General features: G+C 43.5%; 1 protein-coding gene across 2 annotated transcripts in view; it reads left to right on the forward strand.

Moving 5' to 3' along the window:
• The first annotated feature begins 262 nt into the window (after nt 1–262).
• PALD1 (phosphatase domain containing paladin 1) overlaps nt 263–24,434 on the forward strand; it is a 958,342-nt gene continuing 934,170 nt past the window's right edge. Inside the window, exon 1 of one of the 2 annotated variants that reach the window (XM_085603872.1) lies at nt 263–456. In XM_085603872.1, the coding sequence (XP_085459998.1) occupies nt 428–456 (29 nt within the window). In that variant the 5' untranslated portion in view covers nt 263–427. The remainder of the gene's footprint in view (nt 457–24,434) is intronic. The other variant, XM_085603871.1, reaches the window with a different exon arrangement.

The raw sequence follows: 24,434 nt of genomic DNA on the forward strand, positions 1-24,434 counted from the left end.
AGCATAGTCCCTGGACCTCGAAACTTGAGATCTTTGTAGTGCGCTGCACGTTCCTTCTCACTTGTTCTGAAGGGGGCGGACAGATGTGAGTGCTTGGTTCACTGCACAGCACCTCAAGTAGTTCCGCTGTGGCTGCTAACAGTGTATTCCGTACTCGTTCCATCATCGCTTTAGTTCTGTTTTGCTCCCATCTTTTTGCAGAGCGTGAACAGCTGCATAGGAGGGGTAGTTCGCGCATGCCCAGTGGGTCCCTTCTGCTCCGGCCAGACTCCTGCAATCCACCAAGGCTGGTGGGAAGCTGAGCTACCGTGGTAAAGAGGGAGAGAACGTTCGCAGGCAGCAGGCTCCGAGGGCGCGGGAAGGAGGAAGCCGGACACCCAAGCCCAGACAGACATCTAGCCTCGCCTCCCCCGGAGGCCCCCGAGCCATGCAGCAGCAGCAGCCGCCCCATCCCCGGTGAGTACCGAGGAGGAAGCCTGGTGTCTGCGGGGGTCCTGTAGAGATGGAAGGAGAGGGTGCCCCCAGCCCCCATCTCATGTTGATGTGTCGTGCGCACACTCTCTGTGTCGCTTTTGCGGTTACATGAGTTACCGTGCCTTCATTTCTGTCTGTGAGCATCGCACTGTCTAGTGCACTGCAGCTAAAACAACCCCAATTGTAAAGTTTGGGATGATGGCAGCTCGCAGACAGGACCCTAAGACACTTGGACATTTTTGCAGGGAGAAACTCTTTGGGTGGGGGGTGGGGAGAGAAAGTTAAATACACAGCGATCCTTTATATTTACAGATCAGACGGTTTAAAACAATGCCATCTGCAAATTGTCTCAGTAACATACTTTGTGCAATAGATTTAGAAGGTCGATTGCATGAAAATTACTTCATAAAGTGCCTGGCAAAAGGAGGATTACCACTTTAGGGGTAGGCTAGCAGTTTTTTTTTTTTTTGGGGGGGGGGGGGGGGAGGTGTTTTTTACTTTTTTGACCGCCAGTCTCGCAAGTCATTGACTTGCCCACCTCGCACAAGAGAAAATAGCGTGGGATGCGCTGTCCACATAGTTCCCTTTCCTCTCTTAGTCTCACCTGCACGCGTTCCCTTTCTTCCACTCTATCGTGTATTAACTGTGCAGTAAGGGAGGTACTGTTGATCTGTGTATGCATTCCATGTATTCAGCTGTGATGCCGAGAGAGAGGCACGTTGGACCGGCTCGGAGGAAAGATACTTCTGCATACAGATAGTTTATGAGGGCATCATTTGCAAGTCTCTCTCTCTAGGAACCACTTTTGATTGACGGGAGAGCGTCGTTTGTAATTCTAGCATTCACGCTAAGAAATCTTACGTTGCTCCTTGTCAGATCCAAATAACGCAACATGTTCTAGCGCCCGCTGTGCATTGTGGTACATGTCGTCTTGAAATTCCCTTTAGGAATCTAGGACGACATGTAAAACCGGGACTGACCACTCCTCACACCTGACACAGGGTTGCTTGAAATCTCTGTTAGTCTTGACATGTATATAAAGGTCAGTCAGTGTCTTGCTGCTACAGAGTACGGCGCTGTACAGACTCTTTATTGTAGCGTTAAATTAAGAAAAAGTTCATTCGGAATGCTGAAGGGAACCAACACCTTTAGGAAGTTGCAGGTGACGTTTTCCAAATGGCATGTGGTATTTTTCTAATAGATGAACAATTCTAAAGGCAGGTTTTGGGTGGAGTGGCAGGGGTAATAACAGGTAACCTCCCAGGCTGCCGAAGAAAGTAACACGTGTGTCATTGCGATGTACGTCGTGACATTGGCATAGAGAATGCTGGTACAGCCACCCTTGAGTAGGCAGAATAAATAACACCAGTCGCTGTTAGTAATCCCTCCATTTTATGAAACATTGTGTCGGTTTCCCGAGATTTGGAATAAACTCTACGATTGCCCCTTTCTCCCCTTGGGTATGTTATATGTCGATCGGAAGGTGACAGCGGGGCTGTGTTGCTTTGACAATCATGGCTGTCCTTCGGTGACATAACGAGAAAAGAGGGCAGCCTGAAGTCACCCTTATAATCAAAACAAGCCTGTGCTGGTGAAACAATCCTCATGAATCTGTAGTTCATCATACAGAAATCTGATATGTTTGGGATAGGTTACACCATGCGGTAGTAATTCATTCCTTCCTTCCCCCTTCCCTTCCCTTTCCTTTCCTTCCCTTCCCTCCACCTCCCCTTTCCTTCCCTGGCCCTCCACCTCCCCTCTCCTCCCTTCAAGGGTGCTTAGGTTGATTACACCTTCTGGGTTCTTCGACCACTCTACACTTTCTTTGTCTCAGTGTTGCAAGTGCTTTTTGACTCCCACCTTCATCCCTGTTCACGATCTTCTATCTTTCTCTTCCTCCTCTCTGTTGTTCTGGGTCAAAGTTGAGGGATGGGAATTAATTCCCATTCCCCCCAAATGAGCACTGTTGTCCACCACCTACGACCACTGGCACAAACATTCAGCCATGGGATATTGTGTTTATATGGAGTGGGCTTAGAATGGAATGTACCCAAGAGCAGACATGGGGGTCACTATTAGGCCTGGGCCAAAATTCCGTTCCGTTCGCGGAAATTGCGATAATTTGGCATTTTCGCGTTCCGCGGAAAGCGCGAAAATGTCAATTTCTGCATTCCGCAGCTTAGCGATAATTTGTTTCTTGCTCGCGCTGTAAAATAATACATGATCGCGCGATCGCCTTACCTGAATCCCCGCGTTCGCCGACAAGTTTTCCGGATCCGGTCGCGTTCTCCACGAGATGTTGGATTGTTGATAGCCACTTGCGCTGTCTCGCGACAGTTCGCGCCCGCAGTAACGTCATGCGTCGCGCGATCACGTCTTTCTTCTCGCGATCATGCACCGCGAGACAGGTGAAAACAAGATGGCTGCGCCCGCAAGCAACCGCATGGGTAAGTTGGCGAGCTGCGACCACACAGAAAATACCGCGAACAGGCGGGAAAAAAACTTCCGCATCTTCGTGATATTTTCGCGTGTTTGCGGAGATTTTTAACATTTTCGCGATAATTTGCGAAAGTGAATTTCGCAAATTTCGCACACCCCTAGTCACTATATGCTTTAATTAAGCACTGTTCTAAATATGTAAACATAATTTCGCTGGCAGAGTGTCTTGTCTAGTTTTACAGCATGTGACTTTACCTTTAGCGTGTGCTCTGGTACAAAAAATATGTTGCACAGACAACCGTTTAAGATAAATTAGTAAAATACTTTGCAAATGTAATGAGATGTGTTTTGCAACATACTCCGCGCAGCAAATTTAGATATGTTGTGGAGCACAAACATCATTCTTTCCTCTAATGGAACACTCTTACCTTTTGTAACTGTTTATATTCCATGCTCACCATAACATAATGACAGCCTTCTCGGGTCATAAACAGGACTTTTTGTACTGTCTTTGTTCCCACGGGAAACTCCAACGTGCAGAGGAACTTACTAGAGAAGACATCTTGCAGACATCCAGCCCAGCCGAGTGTGCCAGACAGCCAACTACAGCATGGTTCAGTACAGCACTCTCTATTTAAAGATGAGTCTCTTATTTCCTGCAAGAGATATCAGACTGCGCATCAATTCCTCCATTTCACATGCATGGAGACATTAGACACAGCTCAGCCACACATACAACTAGAATCAGATGGATCATCCAGTTGCCTATTGCAGTATCCTACAGACTTGCTGCAAAAACTGTCAATATATGTATAACCCCCAGACTCCCCTTTCCAACCGCCAGGCGATTTGTTTGTCCACGAACCTAAGCAAGCGATTGGTTAAGCATCGGTTTCGCCTATGTAATCAATAAAGAGCTGTTTTCATCAATCATCGTCCGGGAGAAGGAAAGAGCTCCGTGACAGATAACATGGGAGTGGAGAGGATGTGTCACGGTGGCCAGAGCTGCTGACTGGAGAGCTGGGGATCCTGGTTCAAGGCTCGGGGGCGCAACGCAACATACTGTGATTCTATGCAAATCACCTAATCTCTTCGGTTGATAAATTGTTATATAAATATGCTGCAAGTAAAAGCAAAACTTTATGAAAATATAGCCCCACCAAAGCAGATGTTAACAGCATTTTGGCGGTGGGAAACTGATAAAAGAAGCAGATGAGGAACAAGCATTGGTAAATGCAGGAACATATGGTGCAGCTAATAGAAATGGAGGAAAGATAAGTGTCATGCACAGGAACCAATGAGAAGCCAGGAAAGAGAAGAGGCAGGATGTAAGTCGCTTTTAAGTTTATATTACAAACAATAGATTTCTCAAGCACAGTGCAAGGGCTGTGCAGGCGAAACCTAAAAATACATATGCAACCAGTAAAACCTGCAGTCTTAATGCTAACACCCTGTCATATAGTAATAGTTCAATAAATAAGACAAAATTACTTAATTAGAATAGATCCAGAACACTATGCCAGTCACACATTGTGACAAGCAGAACTAGACTCTCGTCTATGATGGTAGCCTTGGAAACTTTATGATGCTTAACCAATGGCTCAATATGTGCTATATAAACAACCCTATCATAAGACAGAGACACACTATGTCTCCAGTTCCCCCACACATATATAGATCTGTTGAACACATTAATCCACAGAAAGATAAACTACTCGCTCATTCATAGTGATGGAAATGCTGTTGCAATCACATCCACACAATCTGACCACTTACCCGTCTCTCTCTCTCTCTCTTGGTGTGTGTATGTGGGTATATATAACCTGCACTGTGCGCTCTAAATTAATGCAGTGTAAGGAGATGATACACAATTGCGTAATCAAGTGGGGATTTGCACATTTGATTTGTGCGCTCTAAATTAATGCAGTGTAAGGAGATGATACACAATTGCGTAATCAAGTGGGGATTTGCACATTTGATTTGTGCGCTCTAAATTAATGCAGTGTAAGGAGATGATACACAATTGCGTAATCAAGTGGGGATTTGCACATTTGATTTGTGCGCTCTAAATTAATGCAGTGTAAGGAGATGATACACAATTGCGTAATCAAGTGGGGATTTGCACATTTGATTTGCACAATTACACTTGATCTTGCATACTTAGAAGTTTAGGCCTAGGCAGATTAAGTGATTTGTGCAGAATAATAAAATTTTCAGTCAAGTGCTGAGGCCAGGATTAGAGTCGAGGTCCACATGTTCCAAAGGCTGCGGCTTATCTACGGTCGCATCCCCTCCGTCTCTTTAAGAATGGTCTCAATATAAGTCCCTGACATTCTCCATATTCATTCTTCTCTGGACATTAACCGTTAAACCATCAGTTAATGACCTTCGTCAAAAGAAATACCAGTTGACTACTTAACCACGTTTTTGATCCATCCAGTTGTGGTGTTTTTTTTTCTCATTTAGGCATATGTGTCCCTGAAGGAAAAATGTAAACCAAATTCTGTGGGTTCAAAATGCCAGGTGACGCCAATAACCACTGCTAGCGGCCAATAATTAGTTAAAAGTTACAATAGAAATCTTCTAGAAGTTAGCTAACATAGTTATAATCACCGTCCAAAAACTTGATCTGTATGTCATTTTTGCTGTTCGGTAACCTTCAGTAATTCGGCAATTTGGTGTTTTAGGACTCTGCAAAGTTTTTCCATTTCACACAGTACAATTTTTTGTGTGATTTAGGGCCAAATGAATCTATTTAAAGTAGAAAATATCCCACAAACTAATTTTCTGCCAGTATCTTGCATGGTTTTTGTGTGCGAAGTGTGTCCGTGCGATTTTCACGAGATGCCAGCCAACAATAAAATTATGTGTATTCTTAAAAAAAAATTATGAATTTCACACACTCCTACAAAAACTTATCTGCCTCAATGGGATCCATTCAAAACTATTTTTAACAACTCAATTAGTTTGAAGACATTTTTAAAAATACGGCACTGTAATTTATGGGAGCATAGCTGTAGGCACAGCGTTCGGCCTTTTTCACTCTTAGTAGCTATGTTGATAATGGAGTGGTTCTTGAAGTGTGGTCCTTGCACTCACAGGACAGTTTAATGTCTCTTGGTGCTGTTGTGGGTATATTGAAGCAACTGAATCCAAGTGCTGTAAAAGTGCCTGCATGTGTCAATTGAACTTTGTATCCAGGGTTCAAATGCCTGTAAAATGTTGCTTTTTCTAACAAAGCTGTGGGCACCGAGTTGTTCTCTTATCTGTGTTTTGTCATTCGAAATACACTTACTACAAGTAGCTAGCCTACTCCCTGGTGTATCAAAGGGCTTTACTCATCCTGTGTCTATGGTCAACGTTCACTGAGCTCAAATCTAAAGGGAGACAGTGACTTGTCCTCCACCACACTGTTGTGTCTTGTCGTTATGTGTTCCTTTTATTGTAACTCACAGCATCTGGGCATCCAATCTCAAATATATTTCGAGAGTAAAATGTAATAGGAATTGTAAAAACGTGAGGCACTTTGACCCCTCCCCGGGCCTTGTTCGCACTTCTAAACAACTTCCTAAATAAAATAAATAATTCGAGATTAGAATTCAGTTGTCGCGGTCCTACAAACAATAACGCACATCAGCTGTCAGAAAAGATATTCCAGTAGCTTCTATTTCTGGGTGCAGTCGATGAAAGTGCAAGCACAAAGAGAGGGAAACGTAGAGCAAAGATAAACCCAATGCAAAGAACGAATGCATTGCAAATATTAATCAAGGGTATGGGGAACCTGGTGAGATTATATGCAGAGACGTTTTAATGCAGGGGCAAAGTGGGCTCTGGCCCAGGGCCCCAGCCTTTCAGGGGGCCCCCTGACAGTCAGCTCCATTCTCCAGAGTTTTGCCCTAATGACCTTGAATATTTCCTAAACAGTTTGTTTTAAATTCTGTTTTCCTTTCATTTATTTCTTATGTACCTGATGTGTGAGTGTCTAGTACAGCCATTTTGCAGAGAAATGTTGTGTTTATGTTTCATGCAATACATAAAAAACGTTTATTTTAGATCAAAACAAGGCCATCATATAAGAAATGGGAGGGCGTCACAGAGATTATTTGCAGGAATATTGGTGAGCTGCTGCTGTGTTACAATATTGAAAACACACATAACTATCCCTGAATATTAGATGTAAACACATTCAGGGCCTTATTTATGAGAAGTGATGCATCGCTGTGTGAAAACAGGGATGCGTCAATTCTTAGTGCGCCCTCGTTGCGACATGACGGATGTGTCATATTTACTGTATGACGCATCATGTCGCAAGGAGTTACAGATATGTCAGTATTTCTGACGAATCTGTATGCGCAAAAGTGATGCATTGCTGGGGTGTGTATGAAAATAGACGCAACTCCAGCAATGTGTCCTTTCACATGGGGCAAGCCCCATGTGAAAGGGCCTGCATCAGTCTTATGCCTGCTGTGTGGCAGGTGTAAGATATTGACTCAATGGCGTCCTAGAAGTGGCGCACTGAGTTCTCATAGATTTCAATGCGCCACTTCTACAAGGCATTTTGCGGGGCAACACCCACCCTGCATACATTATGCCTGGCGCAGGTATACTGCGGTGCAGGGGTTTACAAAGTGAAGCATCTGCCTAGATGCGTCACTTTGTAAATAGGGCGCATCATGGCACATTTTTTACGCTGCCGGTGCGGCACAAAAAGTGACGCATTGGCGGCATAAAAGTGAAGCAAGGTCTCATAAATAAGGCCCTTAGAATTTGGACGAGTGTTCCTTTGCACTGTCAGGGGCCTAATGAAATAGTGTATTTAATAAAGCGCACAGCTACTCAGACTAGAGAGTCCTGGCGCGTGACAGTGGGAGGAAAACATGCGTAAAAGACCATCAGTTATCAAAAAGCCGGGTTTTTAAGTTCTTTAATGAAAGAGAGTAGGTCTGTGGTTAGTCTCAGAGACTCAGGAAGGCTATTCCACAATTTTGGGCCTAGAAAGCCGTGGGATCTGCCTCCAATGCGGGCACTGCATATTTTAGTCATGATGGCCAGGTTGGCATTGGAAGAATTTAGGGATCTAGCTGTTGTGTAGCGATTAACGCACTTATTTATGTAGCCGGCTCCTAAGCCATGGAAAGCTATAAAGAAGATGGTCATCGCTTTGAAGCAGATCCGTTCTTTTATGCGGAGAGACTTAAGAATAGGGGTCATACTAGATCTGGGTTTAGGTCTCAGGATGGCTCTGGCCGCCGCGTATTGTACCACTTGTAGGCGCTGGATAAGGGATTTGGGAAGACAGAGGTACAAGCTGTTGACATAGTCAAGCTTTGATGTCACCAGAGTCTGCACCACGATCTTTCTGCTCTCAAGCGGTAACAGTGGCAGGAGTTTTGAATAGCATCCAGAGTATGCCAAAGCAAGTGCCATTTAGATTTTGGATTTGAAAGCACATGGAGAGTGTCTTGTCTATGACAATTTCTACATGTTTGACTTTCTCCTTTTCAGCGGGCGGGGGCGGCAGATCTTTTGGCCACCAAGCGCTCCAGTCAGGCGTTTATGGATTACCAAAGAAAACAACTTCAGTTTTGTCAGGATTGCACTTCAGCTGATTGATTTTAAGCCAGTTAAAAACCTTTGTGAGGCAAGACCTAATCATTGCCCCGTCAAAGTCGGTTCCTTTTTCACACGTAAAAATCAGCCGAGTGTCATAGGAAACATTTTTGGCGCCGTCTTCCTCTACCAGAAATGCAAGGGGGATAGATATATATTAAAAAGGGTAGGACTGAGAATGGAGCCCTGAGGGACACCTACATTCATGGCCGGAACCAGAGATGAGAAAGGGGGGAGCCAGATGTCTTGAGATCTATTTGCCAAGAAGGATGACATCCATGTTAAGGCGGTGCCCCCCCAGACCGATGTTAGCAAGTCTCTCCAGGAACCTCTCATGTGGGACCATATCGAAGGCCGCCGATGTATCGAGCAATATCAGAACAGTCTTGCCTCCCTGGTCCAGCTTACCCTTGAGAAATTCAGTCACTTCCAGCAGAGCGGACTTCATACTGTAGTTAGCCCTAAAACCGGATTGGGACTCATGAAGGAGCTTCCCATCTTCAATGTGTTTTTGGAGGGCCTTGTTTACATGCTTCTCTAGTACTCTGGAGAGGGTCGGAAGAAGGGAGATTGGCCTGTAGTTGGCAGGGTCCGTCGGTTTGGCGTTAGCCTTTTTTATCAGTTGAAGAATCTTAGCATTCTTCCATAATTTCTGCATGTTGCCCGAGGAGAGAGAAGCATTAAATAGCTGGTTTACTGTGGGGTTTATGGTGGGAGCTAATAGGTTCAAGATATTCCCTGGACATGGGTCAGTAGGAGAGCCAGACTTAATGCTTTGGAGAGGGGTCAGTGACTCTTCAAGCTGAAACTCAGGGAAAGCTAGTAAAGATGGAGGATCCAAGAGGTGAAATTTGCTATTAGAACTAAGGTAGAAGGTCAGTTCTTCCTCTGAGATGTTAGTGAAGGCTTGTTGGATCATGGAGATCTTTTTGTGGAAGAATTCAACTATTTACTTAGACCATTCTTCAGTGCATGGCCCTTCCTTTGTGCCGGCTCTCAGGGCAGTAAAGGATTTAACTATGCTAAAGATTTCCTTCCTCTTATTTTGGGCATTTTCTATCTTGGTTTGAAAGAGGTTTTTCTTGGCTGCCTTCACGAGAATGTAATGAGCATTTAAGGTGTCTTTATACACCTTCCTGTCCTTAGGTAGATAGGATTTACGCCATTCCCGTTCAATTGTTCCACAATTTCTGTTGCGAGATCTAAGGGAATCGTTAAACCATGGAGCTGGTGGGGCTGACCTCTTTGAGGAGCAGCAAACAACCAGTACCACTGCATCAATGTTGGTTCGGAGCCATGAATCTATTGAGAGGGCGTCCGAGTCGGGGCAGCCAGACAGCTCTGGTGAGGAACGACCGAGGGCGTCTGCTAACATCGGGATGGATATTTTATGGAACGTCCTGTAATTATAGACCCTCTGCCCTGTGTTAGCTCAAGGGGCTGTGGCAGAGTTGGGAATGACAAATTTTAATAGGAGGTGGTCAGACCAGGTAATGGGAAGAGGTAGGCTTACTGATATGTCAAAGTTGTGAACGATTTGGTCTAGGGTATGGCCCTTCTCATGGGTGGCCAAAGAAACAGATGGAAACATGTTGCAGGCCTGCAGCGCCTCCAACAAGGAAATTGTTTGAGGGTCTCTTCCATTGTCCATATGTATATTGAAATATCCCACAATGAGGCAGTTGTTGTATTTTAAGGCCAGGGAGGTGGTAGCTGTATTAAGCGTAGTAATAACATTTCCAATAGCACTGGGAGGTCTGTAAATCAGAAATCCAGCTATGCTATGGTGGGGGGATAAGGTACAGCAGAAGCCTAAGCAGTCTCGTTTTTTATTGTAAATTATGGCAACACCTCCCTCCTTCCCATTCAATCGGTCCCTCCTAAGAATGTTATAACCCGTAGGGATGGCCGAGGTGGTAGTAGGGTCGGAGGCTTCAGACAGCCAGGTCTCAGTGAGAAATAAAAGATCAGACTGTTAGTCTAAAAGTAGGCCATAAATTTATGGTTCATGCTTTTGTATAGATCGACAATTTAAAAGGGTGGCCTTTAAGTCCTCTGTTTTCTTATTGTTTTTACACTTATTGTTGCGTGGGAGGATATTGGGTGCGAGTTTCCTGGGCTGAGAGTCCAGTTGCACTTATTGCATCGAAAGTCTACCTCCAACCACGGATCAGCGGCTGTACAGTGACATAATGGTAGCCGCCTAAGGCTAAGCAGTTTTTCCCTATTGCAATATAGTGGAAGAAACTCACCGGAGGGGAACTGGGCAGCATGGCCGGCGCCGAACGCCTCCGGGCGCAGACAGGCTTACCTTTGGCGCCAGCAGCGCGCCAGCTGTGCACGTCCACTTAGCGCGTCCGTTTGCATCGGGAGTATATAGGCTAATGCCTATGATGCAAACTGGATCGCCAAAGCAGCTGAGGAAGCGGAAACTGCATAGGCATAAGTGAGGCACCCGATAGTAGCCCCAGCCCTCCACAATCGGCATATAAGCCGCGGCGGACCAGGACTGGAGGAAAAGCGAGATGCGAATCGAAGCAGCTAAGGAGGTGTAGGCAAGCAGAATCAAGTAAAGTGCAAGTGCGCATAGGTAGGAGAAATTGTTAAAAAGCACAGAGTAATTCAGCCAGACATATACAATTTAAAAAGTAATAAAAACCTAGTAGCAGGGCAGGAAACACCAAATCCTACAGCTATCAGCTGCGCGCATCCGTTTGCATCGGGAATATATAGGCTGATGCCTATGATGCAAACTGGATCGCTAGCACAGCTGAGGAAGTGGAAACTGCGTGGGCGGAAGTGAGTAGCCCGATAGTAGCCCCAGCCCTCCACACAATCGGCATATCAGCAGCAGCGGACCAGGACTGGAGGAAAACCGAAATGCGAATCGGAGCAGCTAAGGAGGTGTTGGCAAGCAGAATCAAGTAAAGTGCAAGGGCGCATAGGTAGGAGAAATTGTTAAAAAGCACAGAGTAATTCAGCCACACATATACAATTTAAAAAGTATTAAAAATGTAGTAGCAGGGCAGGAAACCCTGAATCCTACACCTGTAAGCTGCACATGACCATTTACATCGGGAATATATAGGCTAATGCCTATGATGCAAACTGAATCGCTAGCGCAGCTGAGGAAGCGGAAACTGCGTGGGAAACAGGGGCTCAAATTAGATCATAAATTCAAAGGTGTCCTGAACAGGGGCCCCCAAAATATGTTTGGCCCAGGGCCCCCCAAATCCTTAAGATGCCCCTGATTATATGAGGTTTAAAGCCACAGTGAAACTAAAAGCACAAGGGTGTTATGGAAACCGAAGTAGCCATCTTGGAATTCTCGTTTCCAGAAGACTTGCTTATCCCGGGTAAATTTAAAAAAAGTATAATCTAGAGATGGGTATGGTATAAAATAAGAAAATTACCAGAGCAACTTTCAACATCGAAATGGGGAATTAGCGGAATTAATACTTTGCGCCTCATGATATTTTTTCTAAAGGTTGACATTTTTGGGGAAATCATTCCCTTTCCATCCTAATCTTCCGTCCTCACCCTCCTGTGGGAGCTCAGTATGGTGGCGTCCAATCGACTCCCATTGTGCCCTACGTTTGTTTTGGTTTTTTCTTCTGCAGCTTTCGTTTCTTCTAAGCACTCGTTACCCGGTTACCTTGAAATGCAAATAAAGTAGTCTGTGTTATTACTACATGGATATTACTACATGGAAAGATGAATAAAATGGAAGGAAATAGTTATTTTAATTTGAGGGATCGATTCAAGAGGGTTGATAATTTCGGTTTGGGGAATCCATGATTTGTGTCTATTGATAATCTCTAATGACTTGTGACTCGGTTGAGTATGTGGCTTCATTCATGGGTTGCTTGCTATAACTTTTCTGTTATTCGATTTTAGGAACTTTGCCTGTGACTAGTGCCTATGCTAGAGGGGCCGGAATTGATAGGCCTCTCTTATTGGTATATGATGGAACGGTGGGGATATCGTAATGTGAATTAGTTTTGTCAGCCGTGATCATGATGTACGTAGCTTGGGAAACAACCTTTACAACGCAACATTTACATCGCACTACACTTACAACGCAGGCATTACAACGCAACATTCTTTACAACGCATGACACTACAACGCATACCATTACAACGCAGACACTACATCGCATGTCACTACAACGCAGGCATTACAACGCATACCATTACAACGCATACCATTACAATGCATACCAGTTAGAATATTAATTTTTAACCCTACACTATCCAACACTTACCCTACTGTTGCACCCCCTGGAGTTAGAATAGTAATTTTTAACCCCTACACTATCCAACACTTACCCTACTGTTGCACCCCCTGGAGTTAGAATAGTAATTTTTACCCCTATACTATCCAACAATTACCCTACTGTTGCACCCCCTGGAGTTAGAATAGTAATTTTTACCCCTATACTATCCAACACTTACCCTACTGTTGCACCCCCTGGAGTTAGAATAGTAATTTTTACCCCCATACTATCCAACACTTACCCTACTGTTGCACCCCCTGGAGTAAGAATAGTAATTTTTACCCCTATACTATCCAACACTTACCCTACTGTTGCACCCCCTGGAGTTAGAATAGTCATTTTTACCCCTATACTATCCAATACTTACCTTAAATGCAATGTAACATTATGCGTTGTAATGGTATGCGTTGTAAACTTAGTATGCGATGTAATGGAATGCGTTGTAAAGGTAGTTTTTTAAAATGCGTTGTAGTGTCATGCGATGTAATGGAATGTGTTGTAGTGGATGTTGCATTGTAAAAATTGCGTTGTAAGTGCATGCGTTGTAAAAGTATGCGTTGTAACGTCATACATCCACGTAGCTTTGTTCATTGTTTTTATTAAATGGATTTGCAACTGTTTTGCTTTTGTACTTATGTGCTTTTATGGCTACTTTTTGTATCCAAAATAAAGTGATTTGATTGATTGACTAAAATAGTGTGTACCATGCCTGTTAATTGTTTACTTCATTATAGCCCTCCTAAAGGTATTATATGGCACAAATCATAATACTTGGCAGCATCCCCAAGTCACTGGGCAAGGAGGTAGCTGCAGTGGAATCTTTTTTACCACTTGTGGACGAAACAGGAAAATCCATAGGCATCCCACGAAAAGGTCACTCATGGTTCAAAACCTACAGAGGGACATAATACGTGTCCACGTGTGCAAAGAGCAATGACAATGCAGCTACAAAGGAGATGGGTCCTTTTTAAGATAAAATGCCAACTGGACCTTGTATCCACAATCAATACTGCTGGATGATCTTATAGTATTAAGGCTGTAAGACACGGTTACATCATGCAGTGCTATAAAACAATCAATACTGCTGGATGATCTTTTAGTATTAAGGCTGTAAGACAGGGTTACATCATGCAGTGCTATAAAACAATCAATACTGCTGGATGATCTTTTAGTATTAAGGCTGTAAGACAGGGTTACATCATGCAGTGCTATAAAACAATCAATACTGCTGGATGATCTTTTAGTATTAAGGCTGTAAGACAGGGTTACATCATGCAGTGCTATAAAACAATCAATACTGCTGGATGATCTTTTAGTATTAAGGCTGTAAGACAGGGTTACATCATGCAGTGCTATAAAACATCGCTGTACAACGTGTAATTAGCTGCTATGGAGAACTCTACACTTGAGCCAAAAAAAATGATAACACTTGGTACAGTGATCTATTGAGAAGCCTGACCAGAAATTATGCAATCCTTTAAAGGAACATATTAAATCTACTGTCAAGGTGATCGTGGTGTTCGTAGTGGTTTGTACTTCACATTGACATGAGGATTCTAAGGCAGACCTTCTCCAGCCTGGGGATCCCTGGCAAGTAATGCTCATGCTTGCGTAGTACCCTGCACATCTCAAGGTGAGCTTGACCTCTGGCCGAAGACCGTCAGCCCTCAGTTCTATATTGTGATGTGGAACGTTGTGAGAGCCATGCCTATGTTGATCAACTTCTATTGAATGTTGTCTAGACGCAAACACTAATCCTTTTTCCTTGCATCACAGACAACATTTTAGTACACATTTTCTGCAGTAAAATAATTTGGACGCCAGTGAGGGATCTGTTGTGGGAGTAGTCTCACAGTTGATCCGACACATATAGTTTAGTTCTACTCACACAAGCCTACCTTCCATAAATTTCTAAAACATCTGGGTGTGAACGAAAAATTATATTTGATTATATTGCTGTTAGAAATGGGGGTCACTAGTTGGCAGGTTTGTACCTTGTCCAAGTAGGGATCCTTGCTTCTAGTCAGGATAAGGGAGGAGAAAGATCTTCTTCCAGTTCTGGTCTTGTGGATCCATGGGACGGAGGCCATGGTGAGTTGGGCAGAGCAGAGTTGTCTGGCGGGTGTGTGGACGGCGAGGTGGCGGTTCAGATATTCTGGTCCTGGGTTGTGGAGAGCTTTGTAGGCATGTTGAGGAGCTTGAAGGTGATTCTCTTGTTGATAAGGAGCCAGTGTAGTTCTCAGAGGTATGTGTCGTGGTTGCAGCGGGGGATGTCAAGGACTAGTCTGGCTGCTGCGTTTTGGACGTTCTGTAGTTTCCTGAGCTGTTTCTGAGTGATGTTGGTGTAGAGCTGCAACTTTTATGTAGCCTTTCTGTGGAACGCTGTATTTACAGCCTGGATTTATTACAATTAAAGGTTTTTCAGGAAATCTTTTGGTTACCTACTCCCAGATTCCTTTGAATGTGAGCTTACCAGCCAAAATCTATTCTGTATGACTGTATTTTTATTTAAAATATTGCTACTTGATTAAAATGCCAAGCAAGGCTCCATTAAATCAGTGCTATGGCGTATATTACACATGGAGAATGGGCTAAAAGGTAATCGCCAAGCTATTGGGTTATATCCTTGACTTGCCTCAACATGGACTGGACATCCATCCTACCTGGTAATCTGATGAGTCGTGAAATCCAGTTATTATTGATCCTGGGGATAGTGATTTTTCAGAATATAGAAAAATGAAGTATAAGGATTTGCTAATAGATTCGTATAGCATATTAGAACATTGGAATGTTGGGAGCTCCATTGAAAACAATGGAGCGCTCCGGGCTTATAATGGCTGGTATAAGCCCGGAGCTCCAACATTCCGATGTTTCTTTGTTCACAGCTCTGGCTGTGAACAAAGACTTCAGGGAGCCTGAGGGGATTTGAATCCCCTCGCGCTCCCTGAAGGCTTTGTTTTGTTAGAACATTCTGCCCTCTAGTGGCAGAATGTTCTAATCGCCTTATAGCCCTTCGTAGCAGGGCTATACCGGCTTTTAAAGTCCCTCTGCTTTGTTAAAGTCCCTCGCCTTCGGCTCGGGCCTTTAACTCTGCAGCGGGCCTTTAACAGCCGGTATAGCCCGCTACGGCGGGGTATAAGGCTATATTAACAAGCGGTACTATTTGAAGGAGTTGTTGAATAGCATATGCAGAAATACAATTATTTCATACGATTTCTCTTATTACAATAAGGGAACTTGGGGCAGGCTGGCGTCTGCAGGCTACTATGCCTAGCATCTAGAGATTGTGCAGCTACAAAAGTGACTTATTTTTGCACATACTATGCTGTTGTCCTGGAGTGCTGACTGAAAGACAATTGCTCTTATAACAAGTCTTTCTATGTAACCGCCTCAAATGCAAGTATTTTATTAGAGCTAAGTCTTGCAGCTAATTCTTTTTATTTGGTATCTAAATCTTGCCCACTAAGGCAAATATAACTTATTTACTGCACACATTTTAATTGAGTTACTAAACATAATCAACTGGAATCCAATGAAAGAATGTAATTTGGTACTAGCTGTTTTTAGATTATAGTTTCTGCATTTTTTTATACTATGTTATAGCTTAAGTAATATGTTTTTAGCTTCTGTATTGACAGGGCTAGTTACAACGCTTAAAAATGCAGCAACATGATAACGTTTTTGTCCCCTGCCTCATATGCTTGGTTACTGATTTTTATTAATCTAGTGCAATAAAAAAATGTACATGAAGGAGTACTTCGTAAAATTATTAGGTAATACAATGACACAAAATCCTTGGGCTCTAATGCAACTTTTATGCAAACAATGTGTGCACGAGGTTATATTTTTCTAGTTTTGCTCGCCTCTTCCAACAATAGCAGGCGTGCGAATGATGTTCAACTCTGTGCTCCAAGGTCGACATTAGATTAGCCTGAAGTGATTTTCAGGACACTGCATTTCAGTCATGCAATTGCAAATACTTCTTTGTAAAATGGAAGGACGAGAACACAGAATTATAATTGTAATTCAAATGCAAGCTGAAACGTGATGCGATTTTCAAACGGTGAGTGTAAAATGAACAATATTTTAATATAATGTAGGAGCAGGCTGAAAACGTCCAGGGCCTCTGGTCCAGTGAAGTTGAAATTAGATGAGCAAACTTGTCCATAAACAGGACTTTCCCAAGTCACCCATTTGCAGGTAAACTGCAGGGCAATGTCGAGGGAAATGATGACAGTAGTGATATTTTGAGGCCAAACTGTACTATGCAACTTTGAATTCTGTGGGTGCAAAACGAGGATTAAGTGGAAGTCGTCTGCAGCCTATCACTCATGGGTTGGTTATGTGGTGGATCCGGTTATCGGGAAAGAGCCCTGCAAGATTGTTCCCCTGGTTCTGCACCTTTGCGACGGAGAGACTCCCCATGCCCGCTGTAGTCTGTCTGGAACCCTGCCTACACTGGCCCTTCCTGCTTGGAGTGAAGACAATGAGCTCCCAGTTACTTTCGCTCACCTTGGAAAATAAGTGGATTCCTAGATGTTTCCTCTTAATGAAAGCAGACATTTCTTCACTGCTGAAGATGCTCATGTCCATGTCCCTGGGCTTTTGGCCCTACCTTGGTAGTCATCTGAACGCTACTGCTTCGTCTGACCTTCCTATTCTCTATCTCACTTATATGGAGATAAACTCAGAAGACACCAGAGAACACAATGGTGCTTTGGGGCATATTGTGCTAAAGGGACGTCTGTCCCCCAGGGGCATTGGGGTGAGGCAGGCGCTGTACAGAGTGCTGTATGCTTTGGGCTACATCCGGTATAGAATGTAGCTCAACAAGTATATAACGGCCATTTTGGGGCTGCCACTCACCATTTTGTTGGTTGATGTACACGCTGGCAGCCCCCATTCAGATTAGGAAATAGTTTTTTGGTGTGTAGGTTATCATTAGGCAGGAATGGAACCTACTGACATGAACGAGCGGGTCCATCAGGTGCTGCCGCTCCTTGCCAAGGCCAGGCACCTGGAGTTGGTAGTTGATGGTGGGGCCCTCGCGCCACTAGCGATGCGGGCTTCTGGCCAGCGCTCAGGGCTGTATTGAGGTGGGGGTGAGTTCTCAGGGCTGCCCGCGAATGCGCGGAGCGACCCCTGCAGTTTGAGAAGGGTGGTGCGGAGCTAGGGAGAGGTCGCTGGCGATGAGCAACAATGTCGCGAAGTGAGCGTGATGGCGAAACCCATGCAGCCAGCCCTCAGAGGTTCCAAAGGAGCACTGAGAGGGTGTGGTTTTGCGAACACGGCAGGGGAGTTCTCGAGCAATCCTGGGAAGGAGGCGCCTCCCACGCTCTCGATAAATGGCCAAGAGGCTGCCAAAAGGGAATAAGGTGGGGCAGGCTGAGGCACGGGGCAGGAAGCATGTTGTGGACCGGAAGCTAGAGAAGGAGGAAGTCCTGTCCTAGCCCTCGGTGTTCTTGCACCAAGATGTTTTTGCACAGTGAGGCTGTTTGTGATGGAGGATCCCATCCACCAAGATCGTAATCGGGCCCTTAGTCTTAGTTATGATGTAAGTAGATATTTGAAGACATTTCAGTTTGCCAACTGTTAGCTAATGTTTGTAGGGCAAACTGCCTGTCAAAGTCATATGCTTAAAACACTTCTCAAGCTAGATGTGTTGATAATTTAGAAATCCCCAAAGTGCATTCCTGACTGATGCTTAAGAGGGTGCTGTGCTAGATCTAACACTGTTCAAGTTCAAACCCTCTGGTGATTAATTTTGGGAATATAAAATAAGGAAAAGTCAAAATGATAGGGTCAGATAAAAAGGTTGGTATCTTTAGGGGCCCATTGACTGGGAATTGCAAACGTTTACTGGTATTTAGTTTTGAGTTGACACAAGGTAACCTGAATGCCTTAATCGGATACTCTTTTGGGGAGTGCACAGATAAAGCAGTAGGAGTGTTGGTAACATTTTGAAACTCATGTGACTTTTTTCTTTGTGACGAAAACACCGCCCTTTGTATCCGTTTGTAAGAAGATTTAGATTTTCATCTGTTGTATACAAAGGCCATATGTGGGTATCCTGAATATCTGTCATAGCTATGGCTCTCATGACGAATAAACCAATTAAATTATATTAGTACTAACCTGAATTCAAAGCAAAAGAAGTGGCTGCTGCACTTAATCTTTTATAATAAGTGCACCTGTGGGGCAATAGAGGAAAAATGATAAAATGCCATCTAAGTATCTAAGTATTCCTATCTTAGTCTTTCCTGTAGACTAAACAGTATTTGTTGTTATTTAGATAGTAAGTTGTATCTATAGGTTAGAATAAAGGTATTGGTTCACTGCAATGACTGAGTCTTGCGTATAGATCTCAGGATCTCTCAGTGGGGGTACATAGCTCTACAGATACATGGCTGACTATGCATTGTTTCCTAGGAGATAACAATATGTACATCTAAGTGGTGAACATACATCAATTACAATTTTAGAAATATACGTGCAGAGTAATCCATATTGGTACTATTGTGGTGCTGTCAATATTTTTCATCCCTGTAAATCCTTGATGCCAGTGTCTTGTCCAGGGCCGGAGTTTTAATGGTAAAGTTAATATTCAAAGGAATGGTACTATGCACCCATGGGAAGTGTTTCCAGTAAAATGGTTTTGGGTTTGTCTCCGAGATGCTAAGTTATTTAGCTGTTGCAAAATGTCTACTTTTTTTGCCCTGTACTTCAATCTTCTGGCAGGTCTGAATTAATCTAGCTTTATAATGGAGTAAATCTACTATTAAGAGAGGTCTGTGAAACTGAGGGGGACAAATATATGTTTCTAATGGGTATCAAGCGGCAAAATAATTTCAAGTTGCAGACTTGTAGGAGGATCTTCAATTTTCAAAAAATATGCTAAAATTGTTAATAAAACACAACAAATGGTGTAAGATACCGAAATATACTAAAGATCTGAATTTGTTGAACTGCTGTATCCTTGTATTCAAAGAGATTTTTTTTTCTTCGTTTTTTAGTTGGGATTCCATCCTCTCTGGTAAGGAGAGTCACAATATTGGTGGTATCAGTACAGCCCTGTCAGAAAATCTGCTATCAAAAGTGTCTCTAGCCTTTGTGGGGTTGGGCAAGAATCACTACTGCATTTATTATGTGGTTCCAATCCATACTTGTCCCCCCAAAAATTGATTGAACCAATTTTTCTTCCATAAAATATATGCACCAACTGTGATGCCCGGAACTGCTTTTGTAACAAAGTCTGCATCTTTGACTCCAAATATTTGCAGTAATTTTGAAACATTTTGAAGAAGTTCTATTGTTGTTATGATTGTTCAAATTTGGGGAGTCTAATTAAATGGTGTTTCGATGAACAATCCACTTATATTTGCTTGTTTATGTTGATTTCAAAACAAACCTTTTTTTTTTAATAAATTGGATTGTCAGTTTTGCAAGGCTTGTTTAATTTTTCAACTTGATAAAACAATAAATATATATGTGGTGACAACTAGTGTTATTTAAAATGGGTGTAGCCGCATTCGATCTTGTGAATAGATCCAAGCTATGGTTAACTCTCCTGTCAAATGGTCTCGATGCCACTCTTGTTAGATTCTTAGCCTATCTCCATACTGACTTGAAAGCTCGGGTACGTATTGGTATGGGCGGAGAGGTATCGGGAGCCATTAAGATAGGGAGGGGGGTGAGACAGGGGTGCGTTCTAGCACCCCTGCTGTTTATCATTTATATTAATGGCCTGTCCAACTGTTTAAAGAAAGCTACCCCCGATGTCCCAATCATTTTAGGAAATCCCTTGCCCGTACTTTTATATGCAGACGACGCTGTCCTTTTGGCATGTACACCAAACGCCTTACGTCTGCTTGTACATAGTTTTGTAAATTTTATGGAGGGACTGGATTTAAAAGTTAATTTTAAAAAGTCTTTTATTATGCCTTGTGGGCCGGGCAAAAGGAAACTCGGCACTATTCAAATTGGAACAGATAAACTTGAATCTGTCCATAAGTTCCCTTATCTGGGGTTGGTTTTCGCTGCGAACGGCTCCTGGAGTGGGCACGTGGCCCACGCCACGAGCAAGTTCTCGAAAGCCAACAACTCCGTCCTGAGTCTCCCACGCCCTAAGAAAATCGGCGCCACTAAAGCTATTGTTCAAATTTTTAAATTACAGTGTTCCCCTGTTGCTACGTATGGAGCCGAAGTTTGGGGATCGGCCAGCAGCATTGGTATTCAAAGAGAGGAAAACCGTTTTTGCAGGAAACTGCTGGGAGCACCAATTTCCTCTTCCAATTTCATCTGTCATAACGAACTTAACCTCCCATTTATAAACGACTTTATTAAAGCAAGACCAGCACTCTTCTGGATTAGAATCTGGAGGAATGAGGCTGCTGCCCTTACGCAAAACATCATTAGGGACTGCCTCAATAGTGATAATGGCATACAGATCCCCTGGTTTAAAGAAGTTTCTAAAATATTTAATGAAATTGGAAGAGGTATTTTGTTTACTGAGCCAACGGCTATCGAACCAAAGGACAAACATGAGGTTCAAAAGGCACTCTATGCACTTTATCGTAATGAACGGCTAGGAATTGAACTACAGAAATTAGGGGTCAAAAAATACATTGGTAATGGTCTCTGTATGCAAATCATGCCATCCTACCTATCACTGCCTATGTCAAATTGGGAACGATCTCTACTGTTTCGTTTAAGGGCAGGAACTGTTAAATTTCTGTTCTCTTTTCCTCTGGGGTATCAACACCATACTGTTCTTACCCCCTGCCCCTGTGACGGTACAAGCACTCAAGACGATTTGCACTTTCTGTTTTTCTGTAAATATTATGTGAGATATACCAAATGGCTTTTAACCCCATATTTTAGAAAACTCAGACCTCTTACACTTCAGGAATCCTACATGCTGCTGCTCACCCTGGACAATGATGAATTGACATTTCGCACTAGCACTTTTTTAAGACTAGCCATACGTGCACGCAAGACTATGGAAAGTCCTTGTAATCAGATTCAGTCAAGAAATACTACTGCTAAAACCTTATAAGCTAATGGAATTTATTGTCTATCCTCTGTATGAATTGTTTTGTTATTATGAAATGTAAATTATTTAATTGCTTTGTATTATGTGTATGCATATGTTCTTTGATGTGTCGGTACTTTTATGAATTTTAACAAATTCGAATAAAGGTCTTTTGAACTTGAACTTGGGTGTTGTAGTTATCTATTAAGTACGTTTTAAGAACGGGCAGAGTAGTGGGGGGGGGGGGGGACAGACAATGAAAATACAAACAAGAAACCAAAAGGTCTATTTACTGCCCGCCGCATTGCCGCTCTTCTGCTCCTCTCTGGCTCCAGTCCTCTGAAGCACATGCCCCCAGACTCCCCTGCAGCCAATCCAGATGCTGCCCTCATGCTGCTGGCAGCATGCGAGCAGCGTCGGGATTGGCCTTCTCGCCCTGGATGTGCACTCACAGAGAGAATGGGAGCCTGTGCCTGCTGTCTTTAACCTGGCAGTGCAGCTCGGGTTGGAGACATCTCAGGACGCATGTCGGTTTGGCTATCCTAAGACGTCCGACCAAACCGACATGTGCACTGACAGCAGTGTGCACTAATCCTCCTACAATCTGACTCCGATTAGGCCCTGACCCCAAAACTTGGCCAAAGACAGAAAAATAAAACCATAATAAAACAGTAGTATTTTTCAAAGATTTACAGCTGCTGGAGGGGGGGCGGCGCTCCACTGCCATAGCGGAGGAGTCGCTGCTGGTGTCATCTATGCCAGTCTCATAGCCCTGCTAGAGTACCTGAATATCGTATTCTGGTTCCATTTTCACAGAGACCTGAGAATGGTATTATTTCAAATGCAGGCAATTTGTATCAAACACGATTATTGTAACTCTCCTTGGCTTAGATGTATTTTTCAACATTCCATGTTTTGCATTGAGCTTTAATTTCTGTATGCTACGTAAGTGGTAACCAATTTGTATAGAATGTTGGTAAGAAAAATGACAAATGTTTAAAGGTTTGAGTTTTTACGTTATAGGATTCCGCTAATGTTTCTGTCAGAAACCAGGCTAATATAACTGAGTATCACTCATGCATTTTTAAAATGCCTTTTCAGTGACTCTATAGTTAAACATAAAAAGCTGTAGTGGTGATGTCACATTGGTAGCATCGGTTAGAGGTTTTATAGGGATTAAATCTCCTGATTTTCATTGTTCTGACTGATTAATGTAAGTTTTCGGATTCAAACTTGGGTCACTCCAGGAAAATAGAGCATGCCAATTAAAAGTTTGAGGACCCGTATTTCTAAGCAATGGATCCGGGATCATGACGCAATTCATTTTGATTTAAGAACTGTGGATACCGCTGTTTGAAAGATATGTGTCTCCATATTGTATAATACATCGGACACTTCATATGCTCCTGTATGATACATGCTCTTATGTGAAATATTTCCATTAGATGCAAAGAAAAATATTTTAATCCTCAAAATGAGACATTATAATGGTCTTGTTTGTTTACTTAGTACATGGTAGTATGCTGTAGAGGCTCCCACGTATCGGGTGCTCTGGATCCAGGTTCATAGTGCAAGAGAATGCAGCTATGAGACATACCTAAAGCAACCCAAATGCAGATAATATATGAAAACTGGTGATCTGATACTACCCACAGTATCGCTGTTAAATCTAGATACATTATCTCCCTTAATGGGGGTGTGTGTGTGTGTGTGTGTGTGTGTGTGTGTGTGTGTGTGTGTGTTACAATGTACCGGTTGTTTGTTCTCTGTCTGAATTTGGAGCACCGCCAACAGTAGTGCTGAAGACTTCCTGTTGCACAGTTCTGCATAAACAGACGTATCTACCTTCAACCAAATCTTGAATGGGGATCTGTTAAGATAGTCAAATTGGATTTTATTATGGCTGAGGCGTTTCGACCTGTGCGGTCTTTTTCTGCAACAAAAATATATATATAGAAAAAAAAAGTGTGGCTCCAACTAATCTAATTATAGCGTCTGAGTGGGCCAGGTCACTTGGGCATGCAGGCTTACATACAATTGAAAGGAGGGGTGCATAGGCCCCACTCCTTAGGCATTTTAATAAACCAAGGACCACCACCTCCCTGGGGCTTATATTGTGTAAAGGGGGGGCACACGGACCACCTTGGGCCCAGGGGACTGCCACCTCCCCAGTGCAAACATTTCATTTTAAAAGTGGGAGGGGCGTTGTGGGGGGCTCCCCTTCCGGGCCATATATGACTATGGGGACCACCACTTCTCCTGGGCCAGCCTGTAAACTACAAAGGAGGAGTCTGCACTACCCCTGTTCAGGAGCCATACATGGCCCTGGGGACACCCCCAGGGACGGCTCCTGCTATGTCCCTGGTTGCCCACACCCGGGATATAGCTGTTTGCTTTAGCTTGGTGGGAGCTGTTGAAAAAGAGCTTTTGCCATACAGGAGCAAAAATCTGCTTTCCTGCCCATGATAGCGTGGGCAGGGCAATTACTGTGTCCAGCGGGTGGACTCCCCAGGACATAGTCACCAAACCGAAAGCCTGCCCAAGGGATGGGGTCCCTAGGGCCTTTAGAAGCTCAAAGGGGGGGGGCACATCCCTTTTAGTCA

Source organism: Triturus cristatus, chromosome 1_2 (assembly GCF_964204655.1).
Source record: "Triturus cristatus chromosome 1_2, aTriCri1.1, whole genome shotgun sequence".
NCBI lineage: Eukaryota > Metazoa > Chordata > Amphibia > Caudata > Salamandridae > Triturus > Triturus cristatus.